Genomic DNA, 19,422 nt, shown 5'->3' with positions numbered 1-19,422 from the left:
CTACATTATCATACATGTGTCTATTTTCTTCTAGACTGTAAGATATGATTTGTGGGACATTTAGCTGCTATTTATTGCTGGCTGAGTAACCACACAGAAGACCCTTCATTAATTTAATGCTACTGTTAGTTTTAGTATTTGACATTTTCTCAACTAGATTTCTTTTCTGCAAACTGCCATTTAAACATAACCATTAAAAAAAAAATTTTGCTAATGGGAAACATTTTCTGAGGTTGTTAACCTAATTTTTGCTAACGGTTGGATAAAACTGAAACATTTTCAATGAGTTACTCTCTATTCTTTTCCTTTATCACCAAATGTCAGGTCTATATCTATGTGCTTCAAGACATGTGAATACACCACACACACACACACACATATATATGCACACATGTACACACACATGTACACACACACACACACACACACACACACACACACACACACATGTACATATATACAAACACGCACACAATAACATGTATGTATAATAATTCTATTTGCCAATATCTTTGTGGAAGGTTTCGTTAAATTAACTCAAATATCAACACTGAACCCAAAATGTAATTTAATTTGTGTGGGAGGCTGATATTACGGTTCTCACTGAAAGATGTGAAGAGGAACACGTTTAGCAGGCTTAAGAGAACATTCTTCTTAAGCCCCTTAAATGTGTAACAAGTACAACAAAATGAAACTGTGAAACACCAAGGCATAGATTAATTATGGGGAAATAAAAGAAATCTAAAAAATCTGATGAAATGATTGAACATGATGTTGCTGCACATCATCATCATCATCATTTTAACTTTCACTTTTTCATGCTTGCATGGGTCAGATGAAATTTGTTTAAGCATATTTCTATATCTAGATACCCATCCTGTCTCCAACCTTCACCTGTCATTAAGCAATGTCATATTGTCAGATGTGTTTGTCATGGAAGAATGGAAATGAATAACATCACTTGCATGATGGTAATGCCTGTTCTACAACCTCCATGTGATGCCAAGACAAAATTACACACACATACATGCATATATGTATATATATGATGGGTTTCTTTCAGTTTCTGTCTACCAAATACACTCACAATGTTTTGCTTGGCTTGGGGCCACTGCACAATGGAACTGAACCCCAAACCACATAGTTGGGAAGTAAACTTCTTAACCACACAGCCATGCTTGCTGGGGAATGAGGGTAAGCTGAAAAGTGTTGTATATTAAAAATGTAAGAACCAACCATTCGCCGATGAAGCAACCTTCTGATATTAAAGTGCATTAGAATGGAATTATTTTCATAAAGTTATGAGGAGTCAAACTTGATAAAGACACTGACTCTGAGCTAATTCTAGCCAGAGTCCAGAAGAAATGTTACATGGAACTACCAGTCTTCCCTCTTCTACATTACCTATTTTATCTTTGTGTCATGTGTGGTATTTTCAAACTAGTGGAAGATTGTTTCTGTGATTCTTATAAGATGTGAAGCCTAGGTCAGTGATCTGTCAAAATATCAAACTATTTCATTTCGGAGCATCTTCATCTTCTTCAAAGTAATGGAACAGTAATCCATAAACAACTGTAAATCTATTTGCTTAACTCTTTTGGTACCACATTTCAATTAATTTTGAGAATAATGAAGAATTTAATAAAATAATCTTTTCCTTAAGCTGGTGTTTGGAACATAAATTAGCATGAGTTTTGATGGAAGATTTTAAATTTAAATTACTTTAAAATATATAGTTTGTATCATAGGATCTAAGGCAGACTCAGGCAGGTTGATAACAAAAGGGTTGAAAGAAAAATTTCTGGAAGGCAATCCTGCTTCTGACCAAAACAGCAGATCTAATTATTTTCTATTTTTATAAACATTGAGGACTAATCTTGATGTCACCTAAGTGTGCATCATAACCTTGGGCATCAAAAGAGCTTTTGATAGATAAATGGTTTGACCCTTTCAGGTCAACATTGATCTATCACTTATTATGGCACCAGTCTTACAAGACCACTTCTGTCCTCTGCCTTCATCAATAAACCTGCCCAATGTCTGTAAAACTAGTTGTGCCTCTACATTAATGATTCCATGCTCCATGCTGTCTGTGCCAAAAGGTTCAGCAGCTAGCCTGGTTCTGTTAGTAAATGTCTAAGTAGTGAACTCAAAAAACTGTCAAAGAAACAATAAGTGGAACAGTAAAAATATGGAAGATTTTGTTAAAGTTTCACATGTAATGCTTCATGGTTACTTTTGGCTAAATTCCTTTGATGGAGCTTTGTTTCATTGTTAGAATCCAGCATTTTCTTTATAAGAAGAATTCAAAAAATAACTAATAATCTTTCTGATTTTGGCACAAGGTGAGTAGTTTTGAGGAGGAGGGGAAAAGTCAATGACAACAACACCAACATTTAACTGCTACTTTTATTGAAACCAGAGGGGATGAAAGGCAAATTTTACCCTTGTGGAATTTGAACTCAGAACATAGTGATTTGAAAAAAATACTGCCAGACATTGTGACTGACATTCCAATGACTCTGCCATCTCACAGCCATGATGATGATGATGACGACGACGACGACGATGATGATGATGATGATGATGATGATGATGATGATAATAATAATAATAATACTTTCTACTATAGGTACAAGGCCTGAAATTTCGGGGTAGGGGACCAGTCGATTACATCGACCCCAGTATTTCACTGGTACTTAAGTTATCAAGCTTGAAAGGAAGAAAGAGAAAGTTGACCCTGGTGGGATTTGAACTCAGAAGATAGTGACAGGTGAAATACCACTAAGCATTTCGTCCAGCGTGCTGACAATTCTGCCAGCTCACCACCTAAATAATAATAATAATAACAACAACAATAATAATATACATACTGAATAGATCTATCTGTGTGTTCATGTGCATATATTATTGTGTGTGTGTGTGTGAGTATGTAATGTATTAGTGTAAAACAACTGTGTAACAAGATATCTTTAAATAGTTAATTGATAAATAGTAATTAATGCAATCATTATAATATGACAATATAAGGTGGTGAGCTAGCAGAATCGTTACTGTGCTGGGCAAAACGCTTAATGACATTTTGTCTGTCATTACATTCTGAGTTCAAATTCCACCAAAGTTGGGTTTGCATTTCATCCTTTCGGGGTTGATAAAATAATTACCAGTTGAGCGCTGGGGTTGATGTAATCGACTTGCCTCCTTCCTCGAAATTGCTGGCCTTGTGTCAAAATTTGAAACCATTATAATATGACAATATATTTATGGTAAAAAAAAGGAGCAAAAACATCACAAATAGAAGTTTTAAACTAGAAACCATATATAAACAAATCAAGAATTTACCTAAATATCTCTGCAATATTATTATGATTTCATAATAACATTGGAAGAAGCTAAAATTGGGTTATGATCCTAATCTTACTGACTCAACAGAATATTTTTGAGATTAGTTTTAGCTTAATGATATGCAGGTAAATAAAATTTACTTATCATCTAAGGCTGAATCTAAAATTTTGTTATCGGCCAATGCTATATTCTATCTTTTAATAATCACACCAACTCTTCAAATAAAGTATTGATGTATTTTTTAAAATATATATATTTTGGATGAATTTTATACATTTTAATACAGATATGTAAAAACCTTATTAGAAAATCAGATGGGTTTATTAAAATTAAAATGGAGGTGCATGTATATGTGTGTGTGTGTGTGTGTGTGTGTGTGATGTGCTTCACACATACATAGTTGATATGTAAATGCATAGATCCGATGTAGATCTGAGGTATTTAAGAATGAAGCAGATGAAGGTCAGCTGGGCTGTGGAACTATGGAAGAAAAATGATGCAGAAATTGATGGCAAAAAGTGATGAAAGCAAGTTTGAGAGAGCATCAACTATGAAAGCAAGCTCAGCAGGAAAAGAAATGATTGTTACATTCTGACAATTCAAGAAAGGAAGCTCTTAAAGCCACAACAGCATCAACATAGCAAAAAAAAAAGCATGTAAAAAGCAGATGGAATATCATGAGGGAATGGTAAGAAGAATTTCTGGAGATGAAAGTGGAGATAATAGGTTGGTTATCTCCAGTAGCCAACAGACATATCAAAGACAGGGAAGAATTTGTTGATTACCTTTTACACTGACATATAAGAAGTCCCAGCAATGAAAAGACAACGAGCAGAACTCCAGCAGCAGCACCAGTAAGAATGGGAAATGGTATGGTAATTGATGACCAACCATAACTATCTGCAATAGATAAAATAAGATGGCACAATGAAGTCAATATTTATCTTTACTTGGTCAAACATTTTAGGATGATTTATCATTGTTATTCTTGTTGTTTAACTCCAGGTCAACATGGTTCATCATCACAGTCATTTATTGTCTATTTCCCATGCTTGCATGGGTTGGACGGATTGACAGGAGCTGGCAAGACAAAGAGCTGCACCAGGCTCCACTTGTCTGTTCTGGTATGGTTTCTATGGCTGGATGCCCTTCCTAACATCAACCACTTTACAGAGTGTACTGGGTGCTTTTTATGGGGCACCAGCACAGGTGTTTTATACATGGCACCAGCACAGTTAGTATATAAAAAAAAGCACTCAGGACCCCCTGTAAAGTGATTGGTGTTGGAAGGGCATCCATCTGTAAAAACTATGCCAAAACTGATTGAGCTGTTGTTTCAGTAGCCAGTTGTAATGGTACAGCTGAGACAGTGCCTTCCTGGACAGAAGCAATGCTGTAATTTTTAGCATATTATCTGTTCTCTTCTTCATGAATAGAGTATATTTATCATAATACAGTTCTATATTTAAGAGATGAGGAATTATGTACATTATTTACATTTGACGGATATTTGTCCTCATCTTGTTTGTTGTTAACACAACGTTTTGTCCTTGTCCATATGCATCATATGACCATACCAGCTCAGCCATCTCTCTGCACATCACATCTGATGCCTCTTATACCCAACTTTTCTCTCAAGATGCTTACACTCTGTTGAACATGCGTACTGACATTGCACATCCAGCGAAGCATACTGGCTTCATTTCTTTCAAGCCTATGTATGTCCTCGGCTGTCACAGCCCAATTTTTCACTGCTGTGTAGCATAGCTGTTTCCTCTGAGGGAAAGGGCCTTTTGTTGCTAGCAGAGGTAGGAGCTCTCTGAACTTTGCTCAGCCTAATCTTATTCTCACAGCTACACTCTCAGAGCATCCACATCCACTAACTTGGTCACCTAGATAACAGAAGCTATCTACTAACCCCAGCTTACCCCACTGGCAGTTGTTGGAGTCTATTTTCTGCACATTTTCAGTGTTTATTGTACCTGTGCATCTTCCACATACGAAAGATAGTTTCCCTGTTAATCCTTCTCTGATATTGCTGCACCTCTTATGTAACCATAGCTTATACCAGGTACATCTTATGGCATTTCTACCATGTTTATAGATCGAGCAGGGCCATCTACCTGAGGGGATTTGTGATTTGTCTGCCTTCCTACTTACTAAGACTTTGGTTTTGGCTAGGTTAACTCTAAGGCCCTTCGATTCTAGATCTTGCTTCTATATCTGAAACTTCTTACACACACACACACACACACACACACACACACACACACACACACACACACACTTATTATAAAGAAAATACATATAAGTTAACACCACATCATCAATTCTCCAAGAAATACTTACCAAGTGTTGGTGGAGCTAATGTCACAGTCACTTCTCTCAGTTCTATAATTTCTATCCATACAAATAGTGATCTGTTGACCAAAATGAATGAAAAAGCATTGATATTAGAGAAAAGTCTCAGTGATAAATGATGAAGAAATGAACAAAAGACAAACAGAACGTCAAAGCGCCATACTGACTTTGTTTTTGGAATAACATCATTGTCGCTGGCAATGACCCATAGGGTGTAGTTTCCAATATCATTCTCTTGGATTGCATTTTGAAGTTGAAGAGATCCTGTTTGCTTATTGAGTTCAAATAACCATTTAGTCTGAAATCAAAAGTCATCACTATTATAGCATACATACAGACAAACATCTATAGTGTGTGTTTGTGTGTGTGTAAATTCATGAATGATAAAAGTAAATGAGCTATATAATCACCTTCATTAGCTTACAGCTGTTTCAGCACTAAGAAGCATTGCACTCAGAGCTGAGTGTTTGTGCAACAGTACATAGCTTCCTTGGAGCCATTTCTTACAACTAATGAAGGTGATTAAGTAACTCCTGTTCTTTTCTCATTCACTGGTTGATATTACGCTTTGTACTTACTGAAAGTTTTATCCTAAAACATAAGTATATTGAGATCTAACAACTGATTATTAGTAACACTTGCGAGGTCGTTGCCAGTGCTCCTGGACTGGCTCCTGTGCAGGTGGTACGTAAAATACACCATTTCGAGCGTGGCCGTTGCCAGTACCACATGACTGGCCTTCGTGCCTGTGGCACGTAAAAGCACCCACTACACTCTTGGAGTGGTTGGTGTTAGGAAGGGCATCCAGCTGTAGAAACTCTGCCAGATCAGATTGGAGCCTGGTGTAGCCATCTGGTTCGTCAGTCCTCAGTCAAATCGTCCAACCCATGCTAGCATGGAAAGCGGACATTAAACGATGATGATGATATATATATATCTTACTTATTAAAACTGAAAATGTCTGTGAGTGTGTATCAGTATGTCCTCATTTTGCGCCAAAACGGCTCTACCGATTTTTCTTAAACTTCCCAGGCACATTGCTTATGTGTCTGGGGAGGTTCTAAGTATAAATTGATTTCGAAAAAATGTTCAGGTAAACGGTGGGAGGAATAACATTTGGCCGCGGTTGAACGGTGGGCGTAATTATTTTAAGCTTCCAAGGGAAATAACCCATTCCTTCCTTCCTTCGTAAATTAGGGTTTTTAAGCTTCTAAGGGAAATAACCCATTCCCTCCTTCGTAAATTATTTGGTAAAAATGAAATTGAATATACTTATTTCTTAGTATTTGAACTATTTTAGTTATTTTCTCAATTTATCCAGTACAAGCCTTAAACAAGTTAACAACAATAGATCAACTTATTTCGGTTAGTGACTTATTCACGAATATACCAACAGAAGCGCTGCTGAGGGGAATATTCTCTGGGAGTGCACAAATGCTTTTTTCACAGTTAATTACTTTGAATTGTTATTATCTCATATCTGATTAGCCTGTTATTACATAACATGTATCACGATTTTAGTATACATACCTTATTAGTATTTCCTCCAATGTTCTATATACTCTGGGAACATATTAAAGCCCTTTTCGGGGCTACTTTATTTGAATTCTTACTATAGGGTAATGAATTTCATGTTATTACATAACTAACTTCACAATTTGGGTATTCATAACTTACTGGGAATTTCTAAAAACAAGATCCTTTATAAGACAGTTCGGTATTCTCAATAAATATACAAAAACCGTTTTAAGGGCTACATACTTTGTATTGTTGTTACTGGATTAGAAATCTGTGCTTAGTTTTATTGATCTGACCAAAACCATTAGAATAACGATGGAATAAGATTGCATTGAATGCCAGGGCTGGCTGATTAAACATTAAACTCTACTCACCTTCGCACTGTTTGTTTGCATGGAATAGGTAATGTTTTCACTTGAACCTTTATCTCCATCTATTGCAGTAAACTGGAACAGGTTTGCTCCAATTGAAGTGTTTTCTGATATTGACAGGATCAAGGGATCAGTAACACCTGGAAAAATAAAGAATAGTTAGACTCTGTGGCAACGAGACACTCTCTTTCTCTCCCCCCCCCCCACACACAGACACACAGAGGCATGCACACAAACACACAGATGCACACACACATACATACACAGAGACACACAAAACACACATTAAGTTGAGTTCTATATCACAACCAACACAGAAACAAAAGTGACTTGTGAACAATGAGTATTACCAATGATTTAACACCTAGTCCTCCTCCTCCTTCTTTAATGGCCCTCTTCCATGTTGGTGTGAATTTGGCTGGTTTAACAAACTCTAATGGATCTGATGACAACACTGTGTCCCTATGTCAGCTTTGGAATGGTTTTTATGGATAGACATCCTTCCTAATGCTAAACACTTTACAAAATGTACGGAGTGCTTCCTTGTGGCACCAGCATCAGTGAAGTCACCATGTCACTCACAAAATTATGCTCCCCTTCAACAGTGTGGCGCTACAGTAGAGAGGGAGGTAGCTCCGTTCTAGGAGATGAGAGCTTAAAGTATGAAAGAAAGGGTAGAAGAGAACAGATTTCTCATAGTAAAGGAGCTACATGGCTATTCGTATTGTTGAAGAGGGAGTGGGAATAACTGGGGGCGAAACTGGAAAGATAGATTCTGCATTCTGCCAGCTCGCCACCTTATGTCAATATGTAATACTCTTTTACTCTTTTACTCGTTTCAGTCATTTGACTGCGGCCATGCTGGAGCACTGCCTTTATAGTCAAGCAAATCGACCCCAGAGCTTATTCTTTGTAAGCCTAGTACTTATTCTATCGGCCTCTTTTGCTGAATCTCTAAGTTACGGGGACGTTAACACACCAGTATTGGTTGTCAAGCGATGCTGGGGGGACAGACACACAAACATATATACACACATACATATATATATGATGGACTTCTTCAAGTTTCCGTCTACCAAATACACTCGCAAGGCTTTGGTCAACCCGAGGCTATAGTAGATGACACTTGCCCAAGGTGCCACGCAGTAGGACTGAACCCGGGACCATGTGATTGGTAAGCAAGCTACTTACCACACAGCCACTCCTGCACCTATAATATTAATATTGATATTTCTATTAATACTAATATTTCTTCTTCTTCTAGTAATGAAAAAAAACTTTCATTGACAGCAGTTTGGTCAATATCAAATGGAACTCTTGATAACAAGTTTGAAAACTTACCGATGAAGTGTGGTTGGTAGAAATTGGTATTATTGGAGATCATTTTTACACGTATATAAATTTCATCTCTTCCTGACTGTTTTGTTGCTTTCTCAAGGGGAGCAACATTTCGAGCTCTGTAGGAAAGCTGAACAAAGACAATAATAATAATAATAATTCTAATAATAATAATAATAATAATAATAATAATAATAATAATAATGATAATAATAATAATAATAATAATAGCAACAACAGCAATAATGACTATTTCAAATTTTGGCCCATGGTCAGCTATTTAAGGGTAAGGGTGTTAGTTGATAACATTGATCCCAGTGCCCAAGTGATACTTTTTTTATTGACCCCAAAAAGATGAAAGGCTGTGTTGACCTTGGTGGGACTTGAACTTAGAACATAAAAAAAAGCCAGAAGAAATGCTACTGAGTATTTTGTTTGATGTGCTAATGAAGTTTGTTGTTGTTTGTTCCTTCTTGAGCCATGCCTGGCTCATAAGGGCCGGTTTCCCAGTTTCATTGGCATATAGGTTCCCCACCTGGACAGGACGCTGCAGGTGAGCTGCTAGATGCAGGAGGAAAGAGTGAGAGAAAGTTGTGGCAAAAAAGTCAGCAGAAGTTCACCATTGTCTTCTGCCGGAGCCACATGGAGCTTAGATGTTTCGCTTACAAACACACACATCGCCCGGTCTGAGATTCGAACCTGCGTTCCCTCAACCGCGAGTCTACTGCTCTAACCACTAGGTCATGTGCTTCCATGCTAATGAAGTTTACTGCCTTTAAATGTCTTCTGATTCAGATACAAGGTCAGCAATTTTGAGGGGTGGGGTTAGTCAATTACATTGACCCCCCCCCCCCCCCCCCCTCCCCCCGAGAGATGAAAGGTAGAAACTGTCCTTAGCTGACCATTTTAATTTGAAACAGTCTTATTTTACTTTAAAAATGTTTTCATTTATTTATTTAAGTTTCAGAATTATTTTCAACACAATACGTAAACATTATCTTCAGCTATTGATATTCTCTCTCTTTTACATTTTTCAGTCATTAGACTGCGGCCATGCTGGGGCACCACCTTGAAGAACTTTTAGCCAACCAAATCGCTAACCACCACTCCATAGTACTTATTTTTTATTAAAGCTTGGTACTTCTTCTGTCAGTTTCTTTTTGCTGAACTGTCAAGTTATGGGGGCGTAAACAAACCAACACTGGTTGTCAAGTGGTGGCGGGGGGGGGGGGGGGGGGCAAACACATGCACACACACATGACAGGGTTCTTTCAGATTCTGTCTACCAAATCCAGTCAGAAGGTTTTGGTTAGCTCAGGGCTACAGTAGAAGACACTTTTCCAAGGTGCCACACTGTGAGACTGAACCTGGAACCATGTGGTTGGGAAGTAAGATTCTTACCACACAACTATGCCTGTACCTACTGTTATTTAGTCTCAGGCAGATTATCACGGTCAAGCACTACATAGTCCAATGTATATACTAAATTATTTTCAGACAGTAGAGCATGATCTAAGAGCGATTTAGTTGCTATTTTCGGATTTTGATTTGTATATACTTTACTCATGTTTCCTCAATGAAAACCAGAAATTGCTTTACTGAAGTGGAGGCTATCATTAAGATATTTTAGAACTTACATTAGCCTGAGCTAGTTTTTCTTTTAAGATTCTTAATTTGAATAAAATAACTAGGAAAGTGGAATCTTGTTTTCCTTGAAATAAATCAAGACATGCAGACATGGTTAGGGTTAGGTTTATAAGAACTTACAAGTGCAACACTGAAATTTTCTGGTCTCCAACTGCTTGTCGGTAAAGGTTTTTTGATGATAAGTTTGCGTAAGTCTTTGCTGACAGAGAATACTTCATCAAACAATGCTGTCATTTCTGGATCTTCGTTGGGTACAAACTGTACACTGTATTTCACCTTAGCATTCTGACCTTCATCAGGATCTAAGGCTTCTGGAAGCCACCATTTTTTGTTTCCTTGTGTATTCTGTAAAATATAGAATGTACAATCAAGGTTTTCTAAAATCATCGATATTGTTTCAAAAGTAAAGCAAAATAAAAACATGGTAAGACAATGTTTAAAATAGTAGCTGAACACGTATTGTAGGTTCCAGAGTATTTTCATATTGGTTTCAAATTTTGGCACAAGGTCAGCAATTTCAGGGGAGGAGTAAGTCGATTGCATTGATCCCACTGTTCAACCGGGCCTTATTTTATTGACCCAGTAAGGATGAAAGACAAAGCTGACCTCAGCAGAATTTGAACCCAGAACGTAACGATGAATGAAATGCTGCCAAGCATTTCACCCGGTGTGTTAATAATTTTGCCAGCTGGCTGTATTTGAGTATTTTCATATTAAGAGCAAACCTGTTTTGGTACCATCTTACCCCAGACTGCTTCTGGTTCTTTCATACAAAACAGTTTTAAATATTTATATTTAACCCTTTAAGCATTCAAATTACTCTTTTAAATATATGGCTTATTGTTTTGAATTAATCATGCATTATCTCGTAGTTTTGATGTAATGGTTTATTTGTAGAAACACATTGTAAGGTAGGTGTGAGAGGCTGGATCTGTCCAGTTTGAACATAAGACACATAGAATATTTGGCCCTGATATGGCTGGTTTAAATGCTAAAGGGTTGAGTTAAAACTGTCCTTTATAATTTTATGCAAAAAAACTCCTATTTTGTTATATTATAAAAAAACAACAGAAACAAATGCCATATCGATTTCTTTAATGCCTACAGGGAGCTAAACAAAGAAGGACAGACAAAAGGATTAAGTTGATTACATTTACCCCAGTGTGTAACTGGTACTTATTTAATCGACCCCGAAAGAATGAAAGGCAAAGTCGACCTCAGTGGAATTTGAACTCAGAATGGAATGGCAGACGAAATACTGCTAAGCATTTTGCCTGGTGTGCTAACGTTTCAGCCAGCTTGCTGCCCTGAAACAAATGCCAAATTAATAATGAAAAAAGGAAGTGATTTTCATTAGAGTTAACTAGTTTCCATTAAAGAATGGGATAAAGGAAAATATGGCAGAATTGTTGGAATGGCCAAGAAAATGCTTTTGGTGTATGTGTATTTGTCCTGGCTCTTTAAGTTCTGAGTTCAAATCCTGTTGTAGCCAAGTTTGTTCTTTTTTCTTCTGGAAGTCAATAAAAATAATGCATCAACAAAGTAAAAAAAAAAAGAAAAAAAAGTTGTCCATAGCTGCCACTTGCAACTTCACTAAGGCAGCATGCACTAACCTTTCATTAACTGTTTTAGATGCCTAATTAGTCAGAAGCAGATACAGACACCTTCTTGCCCCTTCTACCCTTTGACCCAACAGAATATCCAGGATGTGTGTGTGTGTGTGTGTGTGTGTGAGAGAGAGAGAGGGGGGTTTGACACAGCAGTTGACTTGTGCTCATTTTTAGCTGTGTAGAGTGGAGGATTGTGAAATGAAGTACATTACTCAAGGGCAGAATGTGTGGCCCTGTGCAGGAATTTAACCCACCAATAAAGTATTAAAGTTGATATAATCAACTTCTCCACTCCAACGCCACTAAAAGAATCTATCCTCATCTCTACTAGAAGCAGTAAATATTTTGTAGTCTGATGTTTGCACAATAAAGAGTTATTGACAGAAAAACTCAAACTTACTTGAGGTATTTCAATGACGTATGTCATGTTATATCCTACAAAATCTGGAATATTGTCATTAATATCACTAATATTTACAAGAAGCAGTGTAGAGCCGGTTTTGGGTGGAAGTCCGTTATCCACAGCATAAACATTCAGCGATGCTTGAGAAATATTCAAAGTGTCTCTGTCTATTTTATTCTTCACACTGATCCAACCAGAAGATGAAATGCTGAAATAATCTGAAATAACAAAAAATATATTGCTGACAGCTAATAGCCAATAATATTACATAATATTACATAATAATGGTTTCAAATTTTGGCACAAGGCCACCAATTTTAGAGGAAGAGGTAAGTCGACATCATCATCCTCAGTGTTCCACTGGTACTTATTTTACTGATCCAGAAAGGATGAAAGCGAAAGTTGACCGTAGCTGTATTTGAACTCAGAACATAAAGACAGACAAAATGCTATTAAGCATTTTGCCTGATTTGCTAATGATTCTGCCAGCTCACAACCTTAACAATAATAATAATAATAATAATAATAATAATAATAATAACAATAATAACCTTAACAATAATAATAAATGCCCTGATGCAGTAGCAGGCAGGGACTCTCATGGCTTTTCCCGGTTTCTATGGTGTATGTGTTCCCCACCAGCTGGACGGGACGCTAGTCCATCGCAGCTTTACTCAAGAACAAGAAGAAAGAGTGAGAGAAGATTGGGGTGATAGAGTACAACAGGAGTCGCCCCCCCCCCCTGCCGGAGCCTCGTGGAGCTTTTAGGTGTTTTCGCTCAATAAACACACACAACGCCCGGTCTGGGAATCGAAACCGCGATCCTCTGACCGTGAGTCTGCTGCCCTAACCACTGGGCCATTGCGCCTCCAAATAGTCATATATCTATACTGAAATATTACAAAGATGATGAACTATGGCACAAAGGCAAAAAAAAAAAAAAAAATTGAACAACAATATTTTCAGAAAATAAGAAAAATGACTTAAAAAGTAAGAAATATACAGATAAGTCTTTAATCCTTTAGCATTCAGATTAGTTTGTCAAATATAAAGTTTATTCATGTTTTGAATTAATCATGTATTATCTTATAACTTTGAGATTTTGATGATGGGGTTGTATACTTTTAGTATGACATTGCAGAGTAGGTGTGAGGGCTGGATCTGGTCAGTTTGGACATAAATCAAGTAGAATATTTAGGCTGGATATGGCCAGTTTAAAAACTAAAGGGTTAAGCTTTTAAAACTAGCTTACCTGTCCAATTCACTGTACTTTCTGCATTTGAGGAGCTGAGAAGATGATACGCTATTTTATCGTCTGGGTCTTCATCACTTGCTCTAAGTTGCAGGAACTTACGTATAACCTTTTCCTCAGTAACATTAGCCCGAAATACAGACAAGGTAAACTTGGGTGCATGCTGGTTGAGCTGAATAACTTCAATATGTACCTGAAATAGAAAGAAAAATGGGTGGGGGGATTATTAAAAGGAGGAGTTTTCATGAATGGTAACACAGTTCTTATGTGAGCTTAAAATACTGAGGGACACCTGCTACATAGAAAATAGACAGTAAAGTGTGCACTAGCTCATTTGATGTAGTAAGCCAAGAAATTTTAATTATTTAATTATTTAAAATTACATCCATAATAATAAAAAGACAAATTCAGAGGCATGGGTGTATGGCTACCATGTCATTTTGGGTTCAGTCTCACTGTGTGGAAGCTCATCATTTACACACACACACACACACACACACACACACACACACACACACACACACACACACACACACACACACACATGTATGTATGTGTGTGTCTGTGTTAGTACCAGGCATACAAAAAATAAGTGTTGAGATCAATTTGTTCAACTAAGCTCTTCAAGGCAGTGCCCCAGAATGACCACAGTCCAATGAATGAAACCAATAAAAGACAAAAATTACCTAATCAATTCTGGTCCATAAAGGTAGGGGAGACAACTCTTGGAATTGAAATGATCTAAAAATAAACTGCAGAGGAGACTCTGATCTGGATTTTTATAAACATAATTTTGTCCCAAATAAAGCTTGAGGCTACTGTAGCATAAGGGCAACAACTCTGGATGTATTTGTAACTGTCTTATTCAGCCTCTTCAGTAACATGCAGGTGTGTCAAGCATTACCATAATGATGGCAGAAATTACCCAGGAATGCATTCATATCAAAACATAATAGTCAAGTTGGGGACCATGAGTAAGTAACAAAAATTATTGTTCCTTTCCTTTGATTTTATTTAACCCTTTAGCATTTAAACTGGCTATATTCAGTCCAAAAATTCTGTTTTATATTCAGAGCAGACAGATCTGGCCTCTTACACCTATCCTAGTCATTCTAAAAATAAACAATCACATCATCAAAATACTGATGAGATAATGCATGACTAATGTGAATAAATGAGCATTACAATTCATCATCATCATCATTTAATGTCCATTTGGATGGCTTGACAAGAACTGGTAAGGCTAGGGGCCACATCAAGAGTCATAGTTTGTTTTGGCTTCGTTTCTACAGCTGGATGCCCTTCCTAACGCCAAACACTTTACAAAGTGTACTGGGTGCTTTTCCCATGGTACCACCACCAGTGCTTTTTATGTGGAACCAGCACCAACACCAAAACCAAAACCAATAAACAAAGTAATTTGAATGCTAAAGGGTTAATGTTATATAGTGAGTCTGATAAATTCTAATGTAATCATAGTAATGACATTGCCTCCTTCACAAGAAAGGAATGAGGTAATTTAATAATGTTTCAATATTTAATTAATCATTAACTCTACCATTAATCTGATATACTGTTGCATATTTTAAAATATATTGGTGGATTTCTTTTCAGACAGCATCTAGAATGTTATGCAGATATCTACAAGGCTTAATATAAACAGACATTGAAATATTTCGAAATCTAAACTTATCTTTGATGTGTCTACGAACTTTAGATAATTCTTGTCAATTTTTGGCACAAGGCCAGCAATTTTAAGGGAGGGAATAAATCGATTAGATGCTAAACTGGTATTCATTTTATTGATCCCAAAATGGATGAAAGGCTTGATTGACCTTACTCTTTTACTCTTTTTTTACTTGTTTCAGTCATTTGACTGCTGCCATGCTGGAGCACCGCCTTTAGTCAAACAAATTCACCCCCAGGATTTATTCTTTGTAAGTGTCGTACTTATTCTATCAGTCTTCTTTGCTGAACCGCTAAGTTACAGGGACATAACCACACTAACATTAGTTGTGAAGCTATGGTAGGGGGACAAACACAGACACACACACACATGATAGGCTTCTTTCAGTTTCCTCAATCGAGTGGGAGTGTAGTGTTGAGGGAGATGGCTTTGTGCCTGGTGATGAGAAGTTAAAGTATGATAGAAGGTCAGGGACAGGTGTCTTACTGAAGAGAAGGTACATGGTTACCTCAGCTGGAAAACGAGAGAAAGAGATGGTGAGGAACGACCCTCAAAGTATAAAGAGAATATAAGAAAGAAAATAAGATAGAGTAGCAGAAAGGGTGGGGGGTTAGTATGTAGACTTTGTAGGTTTTAGCATAAAATACATAAAAATGGTAAAAATTGATGGTTATAGAAGAATTTTTGTATATATTTAAAAGTAAAAGAAACTGAAATTTACTTTGGCAACATCACTTAAAGCATCGGGATAACCGCCATCTTTGGCTTCCACAAACAACATACGAGAACCAGACAGACGGTCTTGGAATGATACTTTTGTTGTTAACAGTCCGGATTTAGGATTCAATTCAAATTCTTCAAATGGGTCACCACCTTCAAAGAAATCAGTAATATATTCTCTTTGTGAATTTTCATGAATAAAGAAATGTTTTTACACACACACACATGCATGCGTGCGCACACACACACATGCATGCGTGCGCGCACACACACATACATTACTTTGGAAAAATAAATGTAAAACAAAATTTACTCTCCTTGAGTAGCGACAGCAGAATAAGACGTTTTGCGGAAAATAAATCTGATACAAAAATACAGGGCGGCCCAAAAGCAGGTTTACAGTTATCACGTAGGCACTTTAAATTTCTTTTAAAACATTTCATTACATTTAAATTTCTATCTTACAAACTGAAAAGGGAGCTTGACAAGATTAACTAAATTAGTATAGAATAATGGTTTAATTTTTTTTTTTATATAATTAAGATCTAAGCTGTTAATATTTGAATGTGAAAGAGATAGTTGAATAACTGTAAACTTACTTTTAGGCCACCCTGTATTTTCCTAATGTTGATAAAAACCCATATGTTTTAGGAAGGAGAGTGGTATTATCAATGAAATCAATTCCAATATTTCACTGCAACTTCACTTTATTTTACTGACAATGGAAGGATGCAAGCATAGATTATGTTTGTGGAGTTTGGGTCAGGATGCAAAGGGCCATAACTGAGTACTACAACGTTGAACCTCAGCACCTACATCCTAGAGTAGTTGTTCTCAACTGGGGTCCATATCATCCGGGGGCAGGGTGAGGAGGAATATAAGATTTTGTTGTTAGGGCTTATGATCAATAAATTGGTTATACTTTTACAATATACAAAATATTTTAACAATTTTGCTAAACAGTTCCCAATCATATTTAATTATAAAAATATAAAAGGATATTTTTAAAGCATCAAATGGCTATGGGCATCCACCTGAGCAAAATAGGAATCTAAGGAGTTCATAGGTGAAAATGGTTGAGAACCATTGTTGTAGAGGGAAGTATCAATGGGAAACAAGGAAGGGAGAGACCAAAAAAGATGTTGATTGGATAACATCAAAGAATGGACTGGAAAACCTCTGGCTGAATGCACGACCATGGCCAGATGCAGGAATTGAAGCTAGGCTGAATGTGCTTGTGGTACTCAACCCTCAACAATGAGGATGGAACAAACAAACAAGGCAAGAAAGCAAATAAGTACCAGCTGTATACTGGTGCTAGCCTCTTTCCATCCATCTTGGATGTTTTGCTGGGTGAAGGACGAGAGGATGGGTTAGGGTTAGGGTGTCTATGTTTGATCACAATGCCATGAACAGTGAACATATGATACTTTCTCTATTGGTTCAGTCAGTCTGCTAGAAATAAAAGCCAAATTTCCCTCATATCACGTCCAGCCAGTTTGAAGAAAAATGAAATTAAAGTATACATTGGATAATGTGGTTTCAAACACACTAAGTTTGAATATAATATGGGATAGTCATGACTGGAATGTCTCTGATCATAAGTCTACTTGATCTGGGTTGACCTGGTGCTAAACAATAACAATGAGAACAAGTGATTCACTTTCAAAACAAATATCAAAGAGGATTTCCAAATTTCTCCATGGAAAGTGAAATATTTTAATTACCTATTATATAATAAGATATTTCTCCATTTTGTCCTTTATCTTTGTCAGTTGCTGATAGCGAAGCAATGTGTCTTCCAATCGTAGCATTGGTATATAACTGGGCGTGGTAAGTTTCATTGATAAATGTTGGCCGGTTATCGTTCATGTCTTCTACTGTAACACTAGAGTAAAACAGACAAAAAATTAGAAAAATTACCATTGACCTAGTAATTTAATTTTCATGATTTAGAACAAGCTGCACCTTGAGATAAAAAAAAAAAAGAATCCTAAATACTAATCTGATCTGGACAAAATGCAGAAATGGATTACTGAAAGACAACTCAGGCTGGTTATAGACAAGTGTACTGCTACACATCTTGTGAGGAAAAATCTAGGAATTCACAGACTCCCTACACGATCCTTAAGAAGTTTTCTGGATAAACCAGATTTCTAAAATCATCAATGAGACCTAAGGCATCACTTAAACTACTGTCAGCTTCTCATTAACTGACAAATGATATCTAAAGATATGGTGTAGCCATGCTTACTCTTTGCATATGCAGTATGGTACCTTTATTCACCAATCTTGTCCAGAATATCAATCTACTGGAAACTGTCCAATAACATGCAACCAGATGAACTCCCCATATCATTTACTTACTATATCCTGAACATATTGCCTCTCTGGGCATTGTCACACTAAAGCATTGATGCAGTAGAAGTCCATAAGATTATCCACCATCTTTCCAACAACAACTTTGTCCACCTTTTTGAATTCAATATCTCTACCACTCACGGATGTGTTTACAAAATAAAAAGAAACAGTGCAGAAACTACCACATTTGATATAACATTTTAGCATCGAATAAACTGTCCTATCAAGTTGTTAATGTCAGAAGACTGCATTCTTCAAAAATTCCATACTTCCTGAAATATGCCAACACTATTCCTGATATGTCTATGCTATCTTTTCTCTTTTAGAATCTTTTAATGTTCATTTTTATCTTGTGTTTTATTCTGTGTACTGTGCATGTATTCCCAGCTTTCACTGCTTTCTTTCTTTACTTGACTCATATGCCTTCTCATTGTCCCCTCTTTTATCCTTTTCTGAGTGTTGCTACACAGAAGTTCAAAATTTATTGAAAATAACTAAAAATTATAAAATGTCGTTAACCTAGGACTAATTAGGCTGTTCACAAGAAAATATTGTTCTAAAGCATGGTGTTAATTAACAATCCTTGCAGCAAAATTAATTTAAATATCTAAAGGAGACCTTTCCACAGAAACTTCTACTAAAGGGCAAAAATTATATACAAATGCAGAGTTATTTACCTTGGTGAACACCGGCTGGTAATGGAAGAGTAGTAGTAGTAATAGTTATATGTGAGAAAATAAAGATAAAAATATATCGAAGGCGTTTGTCGTGAGAACCTCTACGTGGCCGCTAGAAATAGCAGTCAATCT

General features: G+C 36.7%; 1 protein-coding gene across 5 annotated transcripts in view; it reads right to left on the bottom strand.

The window, feature by feature from the left end:
• The window catches only part of LOC106884166 (protocadherin Fat 4), a 696,074-nt gene that overhangs the window by 15,626 nt on the left and 661,026 nt on the right, over positions 1-19,422 (bottom strand). For all 5 annotated transcript variants that reach the window (XM_014935404.3, XM_089364268.1, XM_089364281.1 and 2 more), the window contains 10 exons: positions 17,980-18,140; positions 16,254-16,405; positions 13,846-14,038; positions 12,591-12,811; positions 10,701-10,925; positions 8,937-9,063; positions 7,599-7,735; positions 5,874-6,004; positions 5,695-5,765; positions 4,131-4,245 (listed from right to left, as the gene is read on the bottom strand). In XM_014935404.3, the coding sequence (XP_014790890.1) occupies positions 4,131-4,245; positions 5,695-5,765; positions 5,874-6,004; positions 7,599-7,735; positions 8,937-9,063; positions 10,701-10,925; positions 12,591-12,811; positions 13,846-14,038; positions 16,254-16,405; positions 17,980-18,140 (1,533 nt within the window). The remainder of the gene's footprint in view (positions 1-4,130; positions 4,246-5,694; positions 5,766-5,873; positions 6,005-7,598; positions 7,736-8,936; positions 9,064-10,700; positions 10,926-12,590; positions 12,812-13,845; positions 14,039-16,253; positions 16,406-17,979; positions 18,141-19,422) is intronic.

The sequence above is a fragment of the Octopus bimaculoides genome, chromosome 1 (genome assembly GCF_046866305.1).
Source record: "Octopus bimaculoides isolate indiv1 chromosome 1, ASM4686630v1, whole genome shotgun sequence".
NCBI lineage: Eukaryota > Metazoa > Mollusca > Cephalopoda > Octopoda > Octopodidae > Octopus > Octopus bimaculoides.
The sequence above is the reverse complement of the archived record's forward strand: the minus strand, read 5'-3'. Positions and strand labels throughout refer to the sequence as shown.